The 22,643-nt window shown below is 44.3% G+C and overlaps 1 protein-coding gene across 1 annotated transcript in view; it reads left to right on the plus strand.

Moving 5' to 3' along the window:
- The window catches only part of myo5aa (myosin VAa), a 107,731-nt gene that overhangs the window by 19,617 nt on the left and 65,471 nt on the right, over positions 1–22,643 (plus strand). The window contains exons 2-5 of the mRNA XM_056278186.1: positions 14,959–15,069; positions 17,895–18,066; positions 19,110–19,254; positions 21,060–21,216. Of these exons, the coding sequence (XP_056134161.1) occupies positions 14,959–15,069; positions 17,895–18,066; positions 19,110–19,254; positions 21,060–21,216 (585 nt within the window). The remainder of the gene's footprint in view (positions 1–14,958; positions 15,070–17,894; positions 18,067–19,109; positions 19,255–21,059; positions 21,217–22,643) is intronic.

Here is a 22,643-nt window from a genome sequence, read left to right on the forward strand (position 1 = left end):
GCTGTTATGTTGAAGGTGACGATGGATTCAATGAAGCACCAGTAGAAAGCTAGTAGAACTGATCAGTGTACCTGGAGTTTACGGAGTATCCTCAGAAAGAAGAGGCGTTGCTGACATTTGGAGATGATGATTTCACTATTAGGTTTGATGGTGAGCTTGTGGTCAGTTGTGGTGCTGAGGTATTTGTAGGTGTCTTCACTCTCTCTATGGCCAGGCCATTGACCACCAGTGTAGGGACGGTGACCTGTCCATGATGAAAATCAATGACAAGCTGCTTTGTCTTAGAGGTGTTGAGGTCAAAGAAATTCACTCTACACCCCCCCCCTTTCCACCCATTGCACTTGGCCAATTACCCCACTCTTCTGAGCTGACCTGGTCACTGCTGCAGACTACCACATGCCTCCTCTGATACATGTGGAGTTGCCAGCCGCTTCTTTTCACCTGACAGTGAGGAGTTTCACCAAGCGGACAAAACACGTGGGAGGATCACGCTATTCCCACCAGTTCCCCTTCCCCCCTGAACAGGCGCCCTTACTGACCAGAGGAGGCGCTAGTGCAGCGACCAGGACACATACCCAAATCCGGCTTCCCACCTGAACACACGACCAATTGTGTCTGTGGGTATGCCCAACCAAGCCGGAGGTAACACGGGGATTCGAACCAGCAATCCCTGTGTTGATAAGCAATGGAATAGACCACTACACTACCCAGACGCCCTCCTGTACACCACTCCGACAATGTGTCCATCTCAGCTTGTAGCTGCCTTTCAGCGTTAGTGGTATCCACAATGACTGTCATCAGAGTATTTGATTAGTGCATCATAGAATCTAAAGTAAATACAACAGAAAATTACTCAGGTGACTGATTAATAGAGGCAGTCTACCCTAATATTAACATGATACCGTATGAGCAACCCCTTGATTTTCATTTGATCCTGACCTTTTTAAAAAAAAATTTTTTTTGCCTTTTCAATTCAATTCAATTCAATTTTATTGTCATTAAAAACAATGTGCAGGCACATGTTACAAATGAAATGAGGGCTGTGGCTTCACCAAACAATGCAAGACAGACACAGACAAACACAGCAAACACAATATAAGATATGCACACATGAAGACCAAAAGCGAAAAATTTTCTTCATGAATCATGTATGCGACGATGCTGCTCTGTGGTGACATTTGGGGAAGGTGCTTCATGTTTTCTGCATGCATTGATGCCACAGGGTCCACTTCTCTTTGGAATTATTTCTTTATCATTAAAGCGTAACTTCTCCCCCAGGTCTGAGCCTAACTCCACTAACTTCATAATTTTGATAAAAAGGGTGCAAGGGGCTAAGAGGGAGGCAGGGAGGGGCTGAGAGGGAGGTGGGGAGGGGCTTATAAGGGGGCGGGGAGGGGAGGTGGATTTGTGAGGTAGTAGTAGCTGGGGAGATCTGCGAGAAGAGCTTTGCACACGTCCAGAGTCGCCGCTGCGCACCACTGTGGTCCCCTCCACTGGCTTTCCTTCCGGCACGGCGTCCCTGTGAAGACGTCCCGACCGCCGCGACGCAAATGCGCCACAGATGGAAAGGAGAGGTGACTTGCCCACCTCTGATTAGAGGGCGTTATCATGACGTAGATAAGTCTCAACCGGTTGACTCTACGTCAGCATTGGCCTTGCAAGGTTCAGGGCTGATTTAAAACAGTAGATGGCGTATTGAGCCATTTTCAACCCTTGAAATGCCGATTTTTATAAATTTAGTAAGAAATGTCAATATTAGGCAGCACGGTGGCGCGGTGGTTAGTGCGGTCGTTTCACAGCGAGAAGGTCCTGGGTTCAAACCCCGGGGTTGTCCGACCGTGGGGGTCATCCCAGGTCGTCCTCTGTGTGGAGTTTGCATGTTCTCCCCATGTCTGCGTGGGTTTCCTCCCACAGTCCAAAGACATGTAGGTCAGGTGAATCGGCCGTACTAAATTGTCCCTAGGTGCGAATATGTGTGTCAGCCCTGTGATGGACTGGCGGCCTGTCCAGAGTGTCTCCTCGCCTGCCGCCCAATGGCTGCTGGGATAGGCTTCAGCATCCCGCGACCCTAATTCAGATAAGCAGCTTGGATAATGGATGGATGGATGGATGTCAGTATTAATACCAGCACTGATTTGATTTTTATTTTTCTAAAACTGTTCCCACATTGTATACCTTGCCCACTCAGCACGTATTGCAGGCCTGTCTGTTCTGGTAGAGGGATCCCTCCTCAAATGCTCTTCCTAGGGGGGTCAAAAACACGACTGACATTGACAGCTTGTTTGTCAGTCACTTTAACTGTGGTTTGGATTCGTGGACCACCGAGCACAGGTCACAAGCAGTAGAATGAGTGCACGTGGGGGTGTGTATGCACATGTTGCATGTTCACAATTCACACGCACCGCAAATGTGCCTGTATATGTGGACGGCTAGATGTGTAGACCTGTGGAGCCGTGTGTTTTGCAGTGTCATGGGATTGGTTCGGACATTTGTTTTCTCTGTCTATTCATCCATCTATCCATACATCCATCCTGCCATCAAATCATGTGGCAGACACAGCAGCTCTCTCTGACTAATCACATTTCCTCTCCAGATTCCAACCACTCTTTCACCCAGCCTGCATCCCTGCATGGAAATGTAGGCCCTAAAAAGAGCCTGGCCGTGTGTGTGTGTGTGTGTGTGTGTGTGTGTGTGTGTGTGTGTGTGTGTGTGTGTGTGTGTGTGTGTGTGCGTGCGCGCCCATGCCCAGTGGTTGAGTAACACCCTTCATCCCTCCTCTGTTCTGCGATCCCAGGAGGATTTTCTGGTCTATAAACGTGCCTCAATCCAACTGCAGCTTCACTTTATCAGTTTTTCTCTCTCTGCCCTGTGCTCTAGTCTAGAGAGCTAGATCTCTCTCTCTCTCGCTCCCTCTCTCTCTTCCCCCATTTCTCTCTCTGTAGAGCTTGAGGAAATAAAGCAATGTTGACAAAAATGTTCAGCGCTGCTAATTCATTTTCTTTCTTTTTTTTGCCCTGTAAAGTGACTGAAACCAGTGTGTGTGTGTGTGTGTGTGTGTGAGAGTGATCATTTGGGATCAGGAAGTGTGCCCAGCAGTGCAGCGATGCCTCAGTGAGAGGTGTGATGCTGCTGAGCACTTGCTGCTGCTATTTTTAATCCCCGTCCTCTCCCTCCTTTTTCCTATCTATCTCTCTATCCCCCCTCTCCCTGTTGCTAGGCGCCTGGGTTCTGGGACACTCTCCTCCAGGGACAAAATAGGTGAAAAGGGAAACCGAAATATAGATATAGATGGAAATGGTGAGAGAGAGAGAGAGAGAGAGAGAGAGAGAGAGAGAGAGAGAGAGAGAGAGAGAGAGAGAGAAAACAAATCAAATGGCATAATTGAAGGTAGCTACATGGTATAACCACCTTTTATTTCTTAATATGTAGAGTTTACCCACGTATTAGCCAAATTATCAATGAAGTTACAACCTACCTCCTTAGTCCTATTTACCTGAATTATACAGAGTGCTGATGCTGACTGTTTTACATGGAAACCAATAACTGGATTATGAAATTAATGGTTAAAAACAATATTAGGATTAAAGGGTTAATGTGATTGATTCTTCTTCCAATAATGGTTCTGTGCTGCGTTGTGGGCTCTTCTGATACTCGCCGTTGTCACTGTCTGATTGTGAGAGGCCATCTGTGTAAAGAGGGAACAACCATCCCTGAACCCGGGGGGGGGGGGGGCTTAAGAGTACATCTGTCACCATTTTACAATGCTGTGATTGCAAACATTCCCAAATCCTTTGTGAATAGTACACATGGCCATTGTAACTCTAGTTAATGGCCACGCCCATTTCATATTTGCATATGAAACTGGTCGCTGGTTTCAGTCGTTATGCCACTGTATTGTGTATAAGGGTGGGGATACCTGCAGTCAGTTTAGATCGAAGATGTCACTTAGGGCCCTGACACCAGCTCGATGGCTGTCGGCCAATGTCAGGCTGTCGGTGAATGCCTGTGACCCTAGTTTTTGCAGTGTGTCCCGGACCATCGGCACTAGTCGGACTCCTGTTGGCAGCTTTTTGGCTGATTCAGCATGTTGAATCGGTGGAGTCTGTCGGTGAGAGAGATCACTCTGATTGGCTGTTCAGCTTAGCGAATCGGTGCAGAACGTACATGCTAGTTGTGTGTTGGCTGTAGTCTTTGCTGTGTGTTGAAATGCTACTTTTTGGCCCAGATGGCAGGCGACGTGAGGCGACGCAACAGTCGGCCTTCATCGCCGCTAATCGGTTTGGTGTGTCTGGGCCCTTAGATGAGTGATGAAACGTTTCTGTCAATAAACATTGTATCCAGATGAACTGATTTAACCTTCTTTGGTGTCTGATTGTGGTTGTGTTTGTTCTGCCTATTATTATTATTATTTCATTTATTAATATGGATGTCCCAATTTGATCCAAAAGCTCAGTATCAGAGCTAATCAAAGCCACTTTTGAGTGATCAGTATCGGCTATGTTATCCAATCCATCCATTATCTGAACTGCTTATCCTGCTCTCAGGGTCGTGGGGATGCTGGAGTTTATTCCAGCAGTCACTGGGCAGCAGGTGGGGAGACACCCTGGACAGGCTGCCAGACCATCACAAGGCCGACACACACACACACACACACACTCATTCATACCTAGGGACAATTTTAGTACGGCTGATTCACTTGACTTACATGTCTTTGGACTGTGGGAGGAAACCGAAGCCCCCGGAGGAAACCCACGCAGACACGGGGAGAACATGCAAACTCCACACAGAGGATGACTCGGGATGACCCACCAAGATTGGACTACCCCGGGGCTCGAACCTAGGACCTTCTTGCTGTGTGGCGACCGCGCTAACCACTGCGCCACTGTGCTACCTCGGCTATATTAAGCCCAAGCAAATCTGGATCCTTTGTTTATTTTACCCCCTTGTGCTCGTTCTGTGCCAGTTGTCATAGGTGTTATAAATGCCCCATTGTGGTTTGTCTGGATGTCGTAAACTGACACTATTCACAACTTGCAGCAGTGAGGCATGTGTCAACAACAAGCAGCTAAAATGTCATCAGCGTCTTTAAATTGGAAACTGAATGCAGCCCAATAATCACTTGTAATGTCTGCAATGCCGGTGTTTTGCATGGCAGTAGTAAGTGAGCTACTTTCATACAGCTAATATGATAAGGCACTTAACTTAAAAAAAGAAATCGTTAGAGAGAACAAAAACAAGTTCACGTTACTCTTTGGAGCGTCCTTTATTTTTGGTAAGTGTTTGTAACAATCTTTGTAACCTATAATTTTATAGTTTGCTACTTTATTTTTGAGTTAAAAAAAGAAAACCATTTACAGACAGCTGTGATGTTGCTTTTCTTTTTTTTTTTTTTTAATGCTGAGCTATTAAAGTACCCCTCCACTCAAAAATGTGTTTTTCTTATGTTTGTGTCCCCTAAAATGTCTGGCCTTGACTATACAGACTTGTATCTGTGCAAAGTTTGTCACTAGAGTGGTGTTTTTTACAGTCCTCAACTGGAGGAGGAGCTGTCTGCGCACTTCTCTAAAATCTAAGATTCAAACGTACCCCGGGCAAGCAAGATTTGGTATGTCACAAATCTGAAAGCCAATCGCTATCTAATATGCAAATGCAGGGCGGGAAATGAAACCTGAAACCTCCTGGACAGGGCAGACTTGAGAGCAAGTTTGCATTAGCATAATGAAAGTTTTGACAGCATACATGGTATAGTGTGCAGTTTTTCGATGTAAACCGGCCCATGGAGCTTCCTTCCACTATCTACTAAAAAAGCCCACTATACTGCAGAAATGGTTGGAATTTATTTACAAACATCAATCTCACATGCCTATAAACCTGGAGGGACTGCTAATCTGTAGCGCTCATTTCAGTGGGGGGTGTTTCCATAACCTAATGCAAAAGTCACTGGGTTTTCACAAGAAATTAGTTTTGAAGTCTGATGCTGTGCCGACTATTTATCCTGGGACTGTGACAGCGAGCGGGAGTCAGTATATAGGTTATGTATTTCTTTTACTCAACCAACAGTCAAATTAAAGCTTTCTCCATGTAACATGTTTCCTTTGAGACTTGTTAGCTTTTTGCTAGCCGCTGCTAGTTCTTTGGTGATGGTAAAACTGTAAACTATGTATTTGACGTTTCCAAGTTCAGCCATATGAAACGATGACGGCGTCCCGAGGTGAGTGAATGAATGAAACCTTTATTAATTTGCTTTGCACAAAGAGCATAAAATGATATCACAAAATATTAACAACCATACATAACCGCATATAACAAGCATAAGCATTTTAAAAACATCATTAAAAAAACATCATTGTGAAAATCGATAAAGGACATCACAGTGTAAGTTCAAAAAGGGCCAAATTCAGACCATGTGATCAGAGCTTCTTAAGTAGCTGAATGCTGTGTGGGACGAAGGATGTGATGCCTCTCTTAGTCTGCATCATGGGCATGCTATACTTTTGCCCTGAAGGTAAACGTGCATATTCAGACCATATATGGTGCAGTGGATCTGCTATGATCTTGTGAGCTAAATTCATAGTGTACTGGTCTGTCATGTACGTAATACTACACATTGGTTCTCCAGTTATCTTGCCACCCAGTTTAACAACCCTGTCCAGTTTGTTCTTGTTTTGTATAGACAATGCTCCCTCCAAATGCTGAATACAAAAAGTCAGTGTGCTCTGAATTATGGTCTTGGAAAACAATGTCAGCATATTTCTGTCCACATTAAAACTTCGAAGTTTCCTTAAAAAGTAGAGACATAGGTCCGCGGTGGCGTAGCGGTCTAAGCATCGGCTTGGTGTCGATGCAGTTGCCCACTGGAGACTGGGGTTCGCGCCCCGGTCTCGTCAGATCCGACTATGGCCGGACTCGATGAAGCAGCAATCATTGGCAACGCTGTCTTCGGGAGGGGGGCGGAGTCGGCTTGTATTCGTCATGTGAATGCGTCTCTGTGTGTGTCGGGAAAAACAGTGGTTCGGCTTGGATTCGCCTTGTCACGAAAGTGGGGAGGCGTCTCCTTCGAGACTGCCGGCCGGAGAGATGCAGTTGGCGAACGCATGCAATACGAGGGTGGGTGTTTGAATTAAAATAGGGATCAATAGGCCACTAAATTGGGAGAAAAAAAGGGAAAAATCAGAAATAAATTATAAAAAAAAAAAAAGTAGAGACATTGTCGAGCCATCGTAAACCTAGCATTGATGTTAGCATTCCATGTCAGTTTGCTATCAATAATACTGCCCAGGTACTTGTACTCCTGTACACTTTCACGAGTGGAGTTTCTACTGAAGTCAATTATAATTTCTTTAGTTTTCTTTGTGTTAAAAACCAATGAGTTATCGGAACACCAGTTGTAGAAGTGGTTAATCTCAGCTCCGTAACTGGTCTCATCTTTGGGCAAAAGGCCTATCAGAGCTGAATATCTGCAAATTGTCAGAAGTGGGATGGTGAGACCGTGAGGCCACCGGAAGCGCATGCGCCCAGAGGCATGAGGGGAGCTGATATGCTGAAGTGCGGGGACGCGCTTCCCGAAGGAAGGGGGTAGTGTAACGACAGCGGATGACTAGACTCGCTAGCCCTTGGCTAACGGGTCAGACCCTTTAGTTGACCGGTTAGCGCAGTTGCCCGTGGTGCCGGCGACCCGGGTTCGCTTCCTGGCTGCCATTCAATTTGTTTAATTTTGGTGCTAATGCCAGAGCTTAGGCTTCCAAATGATACGCGTTTTGTTCTGTCAGTTTGGTCAAACGTTATTTCGAGTTCACAGTCGGTAAAATTGCGCCTTTTCTTCAGTTGCTTCCCAAATGCTTCTGCCATTTCTCCTCAAAACTAAATTAGACGCTGGCCCTTTATATGCAAACCGGCAATAAGGGGCGTGTCGGAAGCCATTTATAGTAAATTACGGGCGTGGTCAAGGCTCGCGCACGTGCGCGCGTTTCGTGCTGATTGAGATGTATGAGGAAAAAACACGCTGGAACAGACGTACGCGGGATTTTATGAGTCTGACGAAAAGACTGTATACATGTTTCCTGTTTCGTGTGCACACAGATTTCTACACCTAAATATACACAGGGTTTTATACATTTGGCCCCTGGAATCTCGCCAATTCTATTAACCTTTTTTTTCCCCAAACATGACATGATCCAATTAAGAAAACTATCAGACTAAGCATCCGCCTTTCCTCAGTTATGTCTCGACTTTTCTTTACTTGTGAAGTTGAAAATGTCACTTATTTACTGTTTGGATCGCTGACACCGTCATAGCATAGAGTGAGTATAATCGATTAAAATGTTTATATTTATAAAATCAGGTTGCGCTTACCATAATTTCGAGCTTACTCTGTAAATGACAACCGGGTGAAGCAGTTTACGTGACCGTTTCTAATGTCAGAGTAATTGCGTTGCTCGTTGATGTGCATGGAAAAGCTTGATAGCAGGGCTGAAGCTGAAATGTGTTCAGTGAGGCTGGGGGGGGGGGGGTGCAGGTATGAACAGGTCTCCTGTGTGTGCCGTCTACCGAACACATTCACCAAGTCGCTACTTGCGTAGCCTCCATTAACAGCTGCGCTCTGCATTCATGACGGTGTGTGTCCTCGTTTGATTCTTTATCCCCTCTTCCAGAGCATGCTGATAAATTGGGTGTAACCGAGTTAAGTCATATCCGTACCCATAGTTATTCTCTTGCCTTCTTACTCATCCTCAAGATTACCCCTCGTGACTGTGATGTTCTGGTTCGGATGATCTGTCATAATGTAGCAGACCAGAATGGCCAGCTTCTCCTCTGCTGTGTCCTTTTTTACAATGCTGCCTTTCTCTGGGCCTCAGTGACATCAGCAGTTTATGCAACGGTGACGTCATGTCTTTTCCACCGAATGTTCCCTGAAGTTGTTGTTGGGATCCAAAGGAGTTGAATCAAGTGCAACTGGACTTGGTGTATGTATATATATATATATATATATATATATATATATATATATATATATATATATATATATATATATATACACCAAGTCCAGTTGCACTTGATTCAACTCCTTTGGATAACCATGACCTGGATGAATGAGAACATTCACAGACACATTGTTATTGGGAGTGTTTATTGCGTTCTGCCTTCGAGATGTGTGTCAACGCAAAGCACGATAATGGCTTCTTATTTGCTTCATCGATTAGAAGTAATATTTAACTCGACAGGTGTTTACAACTTAATGTAAAAAAAGGCAAAATCCCCGTTCATGTAGAAACTAGATTGCCACAAGCATTTGAGAAATAATGTGTGTGTGTGTGTGTGTGTGTGTGTGTGTGGCTTCTGATTCACCCTGTCCAGCCAATGCCACCTGAAAGTTGGGTCACGTGAAATGAACAGGCAATTTCAGCTTCGCAGTCTACACAGATTTGCCATTGGGGTGTTCCTTAGAAACCGTGTGTGTGAGTGAGTAATTTAGCCTATTGCAAAGTTTGGGTGGTGTAAATGTCCTTGAAAACAATAGAAAGCCTCGAGAGGCTGTCAGCCATGGCTATCTGAACAGGGCCGCTGCAGAGGGTAGGTCATATAGGCTAAGTTTAGGCACGTAGAGGCTACGAAGGAGTCGATGAGTTACTTCATGTCAGTATTCCACAAATGTGGGTATAAAGTAGGCTGGAAAAGAGCACCTGACAAGTTAAATATATCCCACCCTGGAACTAGGGGAATCTTTCTATTTAACCGACTTAATCCTAGCAGCGTGATGGTATAATCTGATGAAGTTGAGCATTTTTACATGGAGATGAGATGACATAATTTAACCCATGTCACATTTTCTATGTCGAATGTATTGGCGCTGTAATTACAACGGGAGGGTGCACTAAGCCGAGGGGAAATCAAATCATGCTTTTTTTTGGGTAAACACATCCTATTTGTATATTTTAGACTATTTTACAAATTTTGAGATTTAACAGTCAACTGATTCAGAGTTTCTTTTTTATGATTTTTGTTCTCCATGTCAGTGTGTATATGTTTTTACCTTTTCGGCCGATGAGCATAAAAGCATAAAAGGGGGGACCAATGGCATCGCTAGCAAAATAGCTGTACCCCAACAATGTTTGAAGGTATTTGGTAAACAATTCGCTGTTGGTTTGAGCACTTAATTTGACCTGGTCCTTTCAAAAGCCTGATTCTCTTGTTTCTTTTTTATTTTAAAGCAATTCAGTCACAGATTCAGGCTTGTGTTCTGTGTGTGCATGGGATCATTGTCATGTTGTGTATCGAATTTTGGCAAAGCTGTAGTTGTTGGGACAGATGGTCTCACATTTTCCTCTTGAATATGCAGGGTAGAGGGGAAATCAGAGCAGGCTCGATGACTCAAGTGTCAAGGTCTTGTGGCTGCAAACGGGCCCCAAAAAATATGATCCCTTCCCCACAAGGGTATATCTCACTTCATATAGATCCCGCATGTTGGCTTTACTTTGGTAGAAATGACAGCAAAGTAAAAACCTGTGTGTGCATGAGGTTTTATTTTTCTTCTATCGGGACTCCATGAGGACTAGGTGAGGGCTAGTTATGTTCTAATACATAAGACAACAGCACAGAAAGGGAGAGTACTCTCTGATTCACATCGCTTAATTGCTGTACACTGGACACGAGGTCTAGTTTGTCTGGAGCACAGGGCTGTCCTTTCACTGCTTAAACAGCTCATCAGATATCAACAATATCTTGTATTTAACCTTTGACAACGACTAACATTTTTGTGATCAGCAGACTCACATCTGTAGCACTGCTTTTTGAAGGTTTCTGAAGTGAAGACCCAACCAGTAGGGAAGATGTAGAACCAAGCAGCCTGATGTAATACACGCCTGTATGTCCATTTAGCCCAATTATGTCAAAGCTTCTGGTTAGTGGTTCTGAGGAGAGAGACCGCTTAACGTACCCATCGGAGCACTCAGTCTCTTTAACCACCGCTAGGCAAATCCGGCCTCCTAGGGAAGCAACTGGCAGTGGGCTGCAAAGTTCACATTTCTGTTCTATACTGCACTCACGGCCAATATTTGGTGAACTCTTGACTGTAAGGTCACTGTGTGTGTGTGTGTGTGTGTGTGTGTGTGTGTGTGTGTGTGTGTGTGTGTGTGTGTGTGTGTGTTGGTGTTCCTACTCATCTATGTCTTGATGTGATTCCTTAGCCATGTGACTGGCAACTTTAGTCACTGTTTTTTCACATGTCTCTAGTCAGCTGATGGCCTCCGACCAAGCAGCCGTGACAGCCGGAACCGCTCGGTCGTATGCGTTGGAATGCAGCTGCCTTCTGAATTGTTTCGTGAACCCTACTGAGTTATAACCACAAGTCACAGTCTCGTTATTTTGAGGTTTTGATTCTCCTGACCCATTTATTTTTTTTGGCAATTTTTTTTATGCAACGGTTGGGTGACTGTGAGGATCTAAACCCAATGATCCTCTGGTAGAGTGTAGCTATGTTTGTATCCGACTATCAATTAAATCCTACGCGAACGTTTGAAATGTAACAAGAGAATCAGTCAGTCACTGAGCTGCTGGGCCCTGTATGTTTTCCTAGCAGGGAGCAGTGGCGGTGCATGGGGGGAAGAGATGTCATCTTTTAAAGCAAGGTCTTAAATCAGGGCACTGAGTCCTACTACTCGGTTAACCGCAAAGCCACCGTTCAGTTTTTACCTCTTTGTAAGACGAAACCAAGCGAAACTGACTCTCACATCCTCTCACGTGACTGTATTCTTATTTTTCTGTAAACAGGTAGTCCCATATACAGGTAGTCCCTGGATGACGAACGAACTCCATTTTTGAGTCTGTTCTTACATCGAATTTGTATGCAAGTCGGAACAGTTACGTACAGTTCACATCTAGCGTCAGTTAGTCAAATGTTTGTCTTAGTATATAGTATATATTTTACCTAAAAGATCATAAATATAATGATGCAGTTGTAGTGGACTTATGGACATAATTCAGCACGGCTTGCTGTTTGTATGACATTGACATGCTAAGGGCTCAGGGTGCGGCCATGGTGACGCAGCGCCGTGTTGTGGGGCGGGGGTCAAAGAGGTTTAAAAAAAAAAAAGGTCGTCTCCGTTTTCTCCCAACTTCCACACAGTAATAATAATAAATCCAAGCACAGTACAGTATTTATAATTGAGAGAGAGAATGTGTGTATAGGTATTAAAAACTTTAAAGAAAAATGTCTTGCGTTTCAAACTCCCCAACTGCCACTGTCCCGGAAGCGGGTTGCGACCACGGAGGCCGGCCGTTTGAAACCAAGAACGAGAGCCCGCTCGGGGCTCACAGGAAAAGGAAAAGCATCCCAAACAGAGAAGACCTTCCCAACAACATGGATGTAACGCTGTGCTGATTATTTTTCAAATAGCATTAAAAAAAAAGAAGAAGCAAATTGTTAACACGATTGTGGCGCAGTGGTTAGCGCGGTCGCCTCACAGCAAGAAACTCCTGGATTTGAGGCCCGGGGGAGTCCAAACTTGGGGGTTGTCCCGGGTCGTCCTCTGTGTGGCGTTTGCATGTTCTCCCCGTGTCTGCATGGGTTTCCTCCGGGGGCTCCGGTTTCCTCCCACAGTCCAAAGACATGTAGGGCAGGTGAATTGGCCATACTAAATTGTCCCTAAGTGTGTGTGTGTGTGTGTGAGCCCTGTGATGGCCTGGTGGCTTGTCCAGGGTGTCTCCCCGCCTGCCGCCCAATGACTGCTGGAATAGGCTCCAGCATCCCTGCCACCCTGAGACTGAGAGCAGGATAAGCGGATGGATGGATGGATGGATGGATGGATGGATGCACCAGTACAGCTCATGAATCCTTTACTATGGGGTTCAAAAGCTCCCCTTTGGTTGTTTAGTGAAGAACCTTAGACAGTTCTTTGAAGTCTGTTTATTCTGAAATACTGGTGAGCTGCATCATATTTGGTTTTAATAACTTTTTTTGTATTTGTTTTTTGCAATGCAATTTACATTGTAATGCCTTTTAGTGTCTTTTCTCTGAAGTAAATGCATACACACTTAAAATACAAAGGGAAAGCTTCATACATTAATAGAAAAATAGTTGATGGACATTAAGATACAAACCGTATACATAAGATGATGTAAATTGTCATCACATCAGGTGATGTGATTCACTTGATGAATAAGATGTATACCTTTCTTGCCAGTATTCTTAATTGGACTGAGAGCACAATTATACACTGATGAGTGAAAACATTATGACCACTCGCAGGTGAACGGAATAACGTTGATCATCTCCAAGCAAGGGCACATGTCAAGGTCTGGGTAGATTAGAAGGTAAGCGAACAATCAGTTCTCATATTTAATGTGTTGGATGTGGCAGAAATGGTTATGAGTAAAGACCTGAGTGACTTTGACAAGGGCCAAATTGTTATGGCCAGATGACTGTGTCAGAGCATCTGTGAAACGGCAAGGCCTGTGGGGTGCTCCTAGTCAGCAGTGGTGAGTACCTGCTGACAGTGGTCCAAGGAGGAACAAACTACAAACCAGCGACAGGGTGTTGGGCACCCAAGGCTCATTGATGAGCGAGGGCAATGGAGGCTATCCCGTCTGGTCTGAACTGACAGAAGGTCTACTTCGGTACAGGTTACAGAAAATGTTAATGATGGTTACAGGAGAAATGTGTCACAACACACAGTGTATCACACCCTGCTGTGTATGGGACTGCGTAGCTGCAGACCAGTCAGGACCCCTGTCCACCGTTGAAAGTGCCTACAATGGGCATGCGAGCACCGGAACTGGACCTTGGAGCAGTGAAAGAAGGTCACCTGGTCCGGTGAGTCCCCTTTTTTTAGATCATGTGGATGGCTGTGTACGTGTGCACCGTTTACCTGGGGGAAGTGATGGCATCAGGATGCACTGTGGGAAGACAAGTTGGTGAAGGAAGTGTGAGCAATGTTCTGCTGGGAAACCCTTGGTCCGGCCATTCATGTGGACGTCAGTTTGACACGTGCCACCTACCTAAACTTTGTTGCAGACCAGGTACACCTCTTCATGGCGATGGTATTCCCTGATGGAAGTGGCCTCTTTCAGCAGGATAATGCACACTGCACACATTGCTCAGGAATAGTTTGAGGAACATGATGACACGTGTTCAAGGTGTTGCCCTGGCCTTCAAATTCTCCAGATCTCAATCTGATTGAGTATCTGTGGGATGGGCTGGACTGACAAGTCGGATCCACTGTGGCTCGACCTCACATTTTACTGGACTTGAAGGATCTGCTGCTAATGTTTTTGTGCCAGATGGGTCTTGTAGAGTCCATGCCTCAGTGGGTTGGTGCTGTTTTGGCAGCACACGGAGGACCAGCAGCATATCAGCCAGGTGGTCATAATGTTGCCTCATGAGTGTGCACAATAAATTGTTCATCTCTGTAGAACTGTTGCACATCTGGTGTACCTATAGAGTCAGGCAGTGGAGTAGCCACTTGTCACTGTTTCTGACCATGTATTTTGCCAATGTCCGGCACACACGTCAAACTTTTTGCTGATGTTGCTTTTCAGGTTTCCTAAATTAATATGGATGAAAGAAAGTGGATTGAATTTCATTTATTTGAATTCTGAAAATTTGGAAATAGCAGTGAGAATGTATGTCCAAAAATTGTTTTGGTCTTGTAGAATCCTCTATAATCTCAGCAATGACAGTATTTTGTAAATGATAATTATAAATTATTGATATTTGACCCAGCGTGCATATATAATTCCCTTCGACTATAATCTTAAGTATGAAATGGTGAACAAAATGCTGTCAAGAAAATGATTTGAAAGAATCACCTATGTGTTTCATACTTCTTTTCCCTTCTTTTCCTCCTATTTTCCTCTCCTGTGCCCATGTCCCCCTTCTCTGTGTGTGTGTGTGTGTGTGTGTGTGTGTGTGTGTGTGTGTGTGTGTGTCTCTCTCTCTCTATGTCTCTCGCTCTCATTTCTCAGTTTGCTCGGGTTTGGATTCCCGATGCAGAAGAGGTTTGGAAGTCCGCTGAGCTAACGAAGGACTACAAAAATGGGGATGGCTCATTGCAACTCACACTGGAGGATGGAACGGTGAGCAGGAGGAAATGGGGAGCAGGATGAGAGGGAATCTTGGCCTTTTTTTCCTTTGCACTGACTGAAATACAATCACTTTCTTGCTGCAGCAGTCTGCTGCTCTCACACTGTTCAGCTCACTTTTTATCTCGCTGCATCACAGAGCAATGAACACCCCATCTCATTATTGGTTATTGGATTTACCATTAGCGCACTCCAGAAATGAGATCAGATTAGCCCCTATACCAGCCTGGTGAGTCAGGACAGACTTTTCATAGCCCAGTCTTCCTATGCAAGGGAACTCTTCTAAGCCTACTGTAAACTATAAAAGACAGATTATCACTGGATTGTAACACTTTCAAAGACGTATATGACCTGTAAAAATGTCGACACAACAAAAGTAACAAGTCAGAGGCAGTGCCTGCTTCTTTGTTGCTCTAAAGCATAAAATAATAGGGCCGCAACAGGAAGCTTCAGGGGGAAGAAGCTGGCTGAAAGAGTGGAAACTACTCCTATAAAAGATGTGATGTAAGATGAGGATGGAGAATGCTCATGACAGTAAAGGCATGCGAGTGATAACGGCAATAAAAGAAACTAAAAACTGTGCTTGAGTGATTAGAAACGATGATGCTAGCTGCTGATTTGGCAGCAGAAGCGTGGCAGGGTCAGTCGTCGTTCTCACGATGCATCACACAACATATATATACAGTGCGATGAATGCTTTTAGTGGGTTGGAGCAGCTGGTAGTGGTTAGTTTAGAAAAAACCCCACTGCGTGTGAAAAATTGTGTTCGGGATGTTTTCAAAGGTCAGAACTTGGAGACGGAAAGATTTATCTTTGCGTAATGGTGCTGCACTATCAGGTGTGTAATTGCAAGACCAAGAAAACTTCAGCAGCCGATTATAAACGGAAGGATTATGATTGCTAATCAAGAGGAGATCTGTCAGCGCACTCGAGCCTTACACTTAGCTTTGTGTTAGGGAAGAAAAGTTTGACTTTAAGCCCCTTTTTTGTTTAACATTGATTACATACATTGTTTCCCACAGGTCTGAAATATATTTGTGGTGGTAACCGGCGGAAAGGGCCGGCATTATCTGCTGGCACAAAAATCGTCTACTACAATGTGACAAACAACAAATACTTGTGGCCTTTAACACAATATTTTGATTTATCGAATATATCTTTTAATTTCACATAATGTTATTTCACAGACCCACCCACCAACCCTCCCCTCCATCTACCCACATGAGAAGAGTAAGACAAAGTAATAAAAATAAAACACTTTTTAGTGTTTACAAAGATGACACTGTTTGTCAGAGCACTTAATCTTTCTAGGTTTTTCGAAGAGCTCCGACGCCTGTGCATATGGGAATGCCTCTGGTGCCGGTCCATTTATCGATACTCACAGCCAGGTGGTCCCTTCTAGTTTGTTCCTCACAGATGCAAAACAGACACGTGGCTTTAAATTAACTAGACAGAAATTAGATGCAAAACACATTAAGTGCTGAAAGATAAAATTCACTTACCCCGCTGAGTAAATGCATGCAAAATTAGTAGTCACCCTTAACTAAAGTTGCTCTGTGCCTTTCTACCTGCCATAGCACGAAGAGAAAACAAATGATAATCTTTCTTATATTTAGCTAGGACAACTTTGCTGCGTATTGTGCGACGGTCACGTTACGTGTGCCGAATACACTCTTGAGTCTTATAGCTACCAGCGCAATTTCACAAGGAGAAAAAGAGTTGCTTTACCCGGTCCGCACTTGTAAAATAGCCTCCATGTCTGCCAGAAAACGTCTCTGTCTGTGTTTCTCTGCAAATCATGCGCTAGATTGTCAGTAGACCCTTCTCACGATAGCAGAACAAACAGGCACGGGAGGGGTAGAGCAAGGGCAGATGGTCCACTTGTTAATCGATGGCGTTGTGCTCTCGGACGGATAAAGAAAATGAAAATAAAAAGTGCTAAAATGGGTCACCAAATATACTTTGGTGGCAGCCGTTAATTTACCCGGGCAAGCCCACCCGGGTAAAGTCTATGTGTGGGAAACACTGACACGTAACCATGTTTCTCTGTCATCATTTGGTGAGTATGCTTATTTTATTTTTACAGTATTCATGTATTTATTTAACTTATAGTTTTTTTTTTTTTTTTTATTGAACACTATTGAAATTGTGCAGGTGCTAAAATGAGTGTACTGTTTGTCTGGCAAAGAATGATCCTGAGCCTACAACCATAAGAATATAAGCGCTGAGAAGACAAATGCTATTTTGAAAATTTCTTGTCATGCAATTAAAAATAGGCCAAAGCTAGCTACCTTTTTATAGAAGAATATTAGCAACCCAATGGAGGCAAGTGGAAATCATTTGAGTGCCATGGTATCATGTAGCTCATCTGACCAGTCACATATACTTTAATACTGTGTCTCCACCCGGTCAATTAAATTCACAGGTTTCACTAACATGACTATTAAAAAATAAACAATATTTCACATGTGCTTTTCTAATTACAGATACAATTGCATTCATTGCCAAGTTTCATTATTATTCATATTTGTTCACCTTAGTAACTCTCTGAATTTCATGATTTATGGTGCTGATGTAGGGCTGTTTTCCTAATTTCTTCGCAGTGATTTTTTTTGTTGTCGTTTTTTTTTTTTTTTTTTTTAACAGTGAAGAAGTTTATTTGGCCAGTCGCTATCAAACAGTAGCTGCACTCAAATTGGTCAATGTAAATATAAGCTGATACTGCAAAGCCCACATGTTAAGGGAAAATTTGCCGATAATGGGGCTGGACCCATGAGGCACCCTAATAATCTCTCTTACCTGCGTTCTGTTATTATCAGAGCATTGACCACATGCTGGATCCCAAGACAAAGAACCTGCCTTACCTGCGCAACCCCGACATCCTGGTGGGTGAGAACGACCTTACGGCGCTCAGTTACCTCCATGAACCAGCCGTGCTGCACAACCTCAAAGTTCGCTTCATTGACTCAAAGCTCATCTACACTTACTGCGGTAGGAAGGCATTCACCCAAGAGGATAGTTACACACTTTTTTAAGTATCCTATTCAAAATGTTTTTTTTTTTGTTCTTAAAGAAGCTGCGACCTCATAGATGAAGTATTTTTTTGGGGGGGGAGTTTAAATATATGAAATATTTGAAAGAACTTTTTCTCCATTGACATCTCATTGAGATTTGCCCATTCCTTCCATGTATTATAGTTTTTAAAGTGTATTATCTGGTATTACTGAGTCCTCTGGCTGGTTTCTACTTAAGTAACAGTCTATTTTAAGATTGTGGTAGGGGATGTTTGGGTATTGTATTAAACATTGTATTGTATTGTATTTACTATGTGACACCAGGTTTTCTCACTCAAACCAATAGAAACTAAACTAATAGATAACTACCCTGCCAATGCAATGTGTAAAAAAAAAAGAAGAAAAAAGAAAAAGAACGAACAAGGAAAGCCAGACCAATCTCATAAAGTCATCACATTGATCTTCCTTCGGAGGTGGATCCGGCCCATTTACAGTCATTTCAAAAGGGTGGGCCTGCGTAGAAAGTGGCTGATCCAGTTATGTCTTTGGAGACTGTTCCAAAGAGGCTGCATGCTTTAGAAGCAATGGAGCAGAATTGTAAACAACAGCGGCAGCAGAGATAGAAATGTACATCTCAAAATGTGGAGTGTTTTCCAAGGGGACACACACTACATGTTACATGGTGTGCCCGGTCACGTGACTGTTTCTACGAGCCGACTTCCTTGGCAGAACTCCCTTGGCTGTTCACCACTGCTGCCATTTGTCTTTACAAATCTGCTCGGTTCCGTCATGAGTGTGTTGCCTCCTTAGGTCCGATTTTCCAGACGGCTTCATGAAGAAAGTTTTGGAATTGTGTAGTATTTCCCCTACGCCTGATTTTTGTTCACCTATATGTTATGTACCTCATTCACATCCATCCAGATTCATAACACAGTTGTAATGCTCGGTAAGAAGAAAAAAAAAAGGTGTGATGGTTTTGTAACAGCAAATCTCCCCTCTCTGTCCTGTGGTGTGGTGTAGGGATTGTGCTGGTGGCCATCAACCCCTACGAGACCCTGCCCATCTATGGAACAGACATCATCAATGCTTACAGCGGTCAGAATATGGGCGACATGGATCCACATATCTTCGCAGTAGCAGAGGAAGCTTACAAACAGATGGCCAGGTGTGTGTGTGTGTGTGTGTGTGTGTGTGTGTGTGTGTGTGTGCGTGCGCATTACAAGGCATGAGGGTTGTGGAGCTTACAATCGCAGTGAAATAAATGTGTACACATGTCAGTGAGCAAGCTTGTATGTCATTGTGTTTGTGGATTTTGTGTCCAGATGTCACCTGAGTAGCAACAAGTCTAGTAATAGTAATTACTCTGTTGGCAACTATCCCCCCCCCCCCAAAACCTAGGGTTTGTAGGTCAGAAGTAAACCAGAAATAGACTCCTGGTGCTCCCCCCCCCCCCCGCCCCCAGAACCAACTTGTATGATCTCTCTATGACAGGGTTGGCTAACCATGTGCCATGGAGAGCCATGCGTATGCAGGTTTTCATTCCAGCCGGACTCCACACCAGGGGATTTCACTGATTAGCAACCCTTCAACCAAAGAGGGAGAATGGATCAGTGAAAATCACCCGGTGTGTGGAGTCGGGTTGGAATGAAAACCTGCATACACATGGCTCTCCATGGCACATGGTTAACCCCCGCTGCTCTGTGATCTCTCTCTGCTGGAGCTTCCTGCTTGGAGGACCGTGTCAAACACATTAACATACACATGTATCATTTTTGTGCTGTAAATATTACATAGTTTGTCAACTTCCTCTGTCCCCCTCATACTCACTCTGTCACTCGCTCACTTATTCGCTCGTTCGTCGAAAGATTTAATATTTTTTGGGCTCATATCGTCCAGTGAAATCTAATGGCAAAGTAAAGTCTTCTTGCTCTCTTTCTCTCATTAGGTTCCACATCACGTTTCTGTACTCTCTCTCTGTGTCTCACACACGCTGTATAGCGTTGGTAGCTGCTGTTTGTGGTGGCCCTGCAGTGTGTGAAGGACCCAGCTGTCTTCTTTTTATGTCCAGTGAAGTGCATGATGAGCCTAACCGAAACGACAGCCACGTTATGCTGCCATAACCATGCAGACATCTCGTATAGGGCTGCGAAATTAATGGCATACGATCGTATTTACCTCAGTTTTTCGCAAATATATTCCTCATATTTGTCAGTATCATGGTGTTTAATGTAGTTTCCCATTTTACAACCAATAGTTTAAAACGAACTAGAATTCAGGGTTAACGTTGAGAATTTAGAAGTGAAATATAGCAGGTTTGTTCCCCAAATCATTGTGCATAGTAATTGCACTGCATTCCCATTTAACCTCCCCTTGCGTTTTCTTCTCCTGTGCTCATGGACTGCTCCCCCTTCTCTCTCTCTCTCTCTCTCTCTCTCTCTCTCTCTCTCTCTCTCTCTCTCTCTCTCTCTCTCTCTCTCTCTCTCTCTCTCTCTCTCTCTCTCTCTCTCTCTGTCGCTCACATACACACACTCTCTCTCGCTCTACTTTATCACTTTATCTAATATACTAATCAGGATGTTTGTTTTACATTCATATCACTCCATTTCCATATCATACAATTTAGTGAGTGGAAACTTTCACTGAGAACATGTCTACACATACTGTAGGGCACCTATATTTTCTACTGTGGCTGGATCCAGTGGGTATCGAACCCCTAACCTTGGTAGTGTAATGGCTATACTTCACCAGTTGATCTACATAGGACTGTCTTCCACTGATTATACTTTACCACTGTAGACCTACCCAGTAACAGCCAAAATGTTACTTTTTAGCTGTTCCACTGTGCCTATTTAGATAGATAGATAGATAGATAGATACATTGTTTTATTCTATCTATTTATTTCTATTTATACTATCTATCTATTTCCTTGCCTTGTAATGCTCAGAACTCTCTTGTCATCTGCCTGTCAGGGATTTGAGGAACCAGTCTATCATAGTGAGCGGCGAGTCCGGGGCAGGGAAGACGGTGTCGGCCAAGTATGCCATGAGGTACTTCGCCACGGTCAGCGGCTCAGCGAGCGAGGCTAACGTGGAGGAGAAGGTGCTGGCTTCCAACCCTATCATGGAGGTGAGATCAGTTACAACAAAAAAGGGCAAAACGACCCCCTCATTTCTATTTGCTTCTTAAGTCGTCACAAACATATTGCTGCACAATTTGGTGAGAAAAGCCTTTCTTCTTTTTTTTTATAACAACGCTGGGTGACATTATGGATCTGCTGGCAAATTTCCAGACTCACTGAAACCTCGGAATCTCTCGGAACCGGGATGTATGAAACTATTGTATTGAAATAACTTGTTGGAAACATCGTGGAAGTAGGACTTAGGCTGCACTATGTTAAAAGACCGGATCTAAACCCATGACCAGATCAGGATTAAGACTCTCCCAAGGCGTTGGGTAAAAGCTAAAGGGAAACGTTTGTATGCCATGAAATTATCTGCATGAAAGTCTCTTTTTCTTCTCTGTTCTCCTGTCCCTCTCTTCAAATCGTGTCCTTTTTGCATCCCGTTTTCTCTTCCTACATGTTATCTCCTCTCTCTTATCCTGGTATCCTTTCTTCTCATATTCTCATCTCCTCTTGTCAAATATCCCCCTTCTTCCTCCCCTCCTATCTCCACCACTTTTCCTTTTCCTGCCTTTGCCATTTACTTACTTACCTCTCCACCATGCTCTTCATGTCCCAAAGCTTTAGGTTGTTCTCATGCTCTGACAGAACAGGGTCTTCATTCAGTTGTGTGTGTGTGTGTGTGTGTGTGTGTGTGTTTGTGTGTGTGGGTGAGAGAGAGAGAATTAATGTGTTTTCACACAGCCCTTAAGGGGTGGGGATGGGAGGGTGGAGATCTCTCCTGTGCCCGTATGCCACTAGCTCATCATCCCCTCCCTTCCCATCCCGCTGATGACATCACATGCCTCCCAGCAGCCCCTGTTCTGTGGCTAAGGCAATCACAAATCATCTGGCAGAATAATGAATAGAAGGCTTTCTCTGTCTGCAGTGATGTCTGTTAGGGCTGAAATATGGCAGTCCATGACTAATTGTGGGTTTGTTTTAAGCCTGGTCTCTTGGTTGCTGTCAGCCATTTTGATAACACTGTAAGCACCTGTGTGTGTGTGTGTGTGTGTGTGTGTGTGCGCGTGCGGCACAGGGCGTGTGTGATGTGTCAGTGCAGTAATACTGGGGTAGTAGTGCTTGTAGTTAGTGCATGCTGCTTCTGCTTGCTACTCTCTGCTCTCAGCTACTGCCGCCGGCTAGCCCTCTTTGCGGGGGGGAAAAGAGGAGCCGAGTGCGAAAGTCTCCCCTGCCGGTACATAGCCTCTCTACCGCCAAGACTCCTGCAGTGCCTCCTCGTAGCCATGCACGGTAACTGGGTACCTTGAGGTCCCTGGCTAAACTGTAGGGGATCTCGAAGCTACAGTGGTCCCCAGAGGTCTAATGTGCAGGCCCATGTGAAGTGGATACGCCCTGGCATTGACCAACCACTGTCCCACTGCCTTGTGGG

The sequence above is a fragment of the Lampris incognitus genome, chromosome 4 (assembly GCF_029633865.1).
Source record: "Lampris incognitus isolate fLamInc1 chromosome 4, fLamInc1.hap2, whole genome shotgun sequence".
Taxonomy (NCBI): domain Eukaryota; kingdom Metazoa; phylum Chordata; class Actinopteri; order Lampriformes; family Lampridae; genus Lampris; species Lampris incognitus.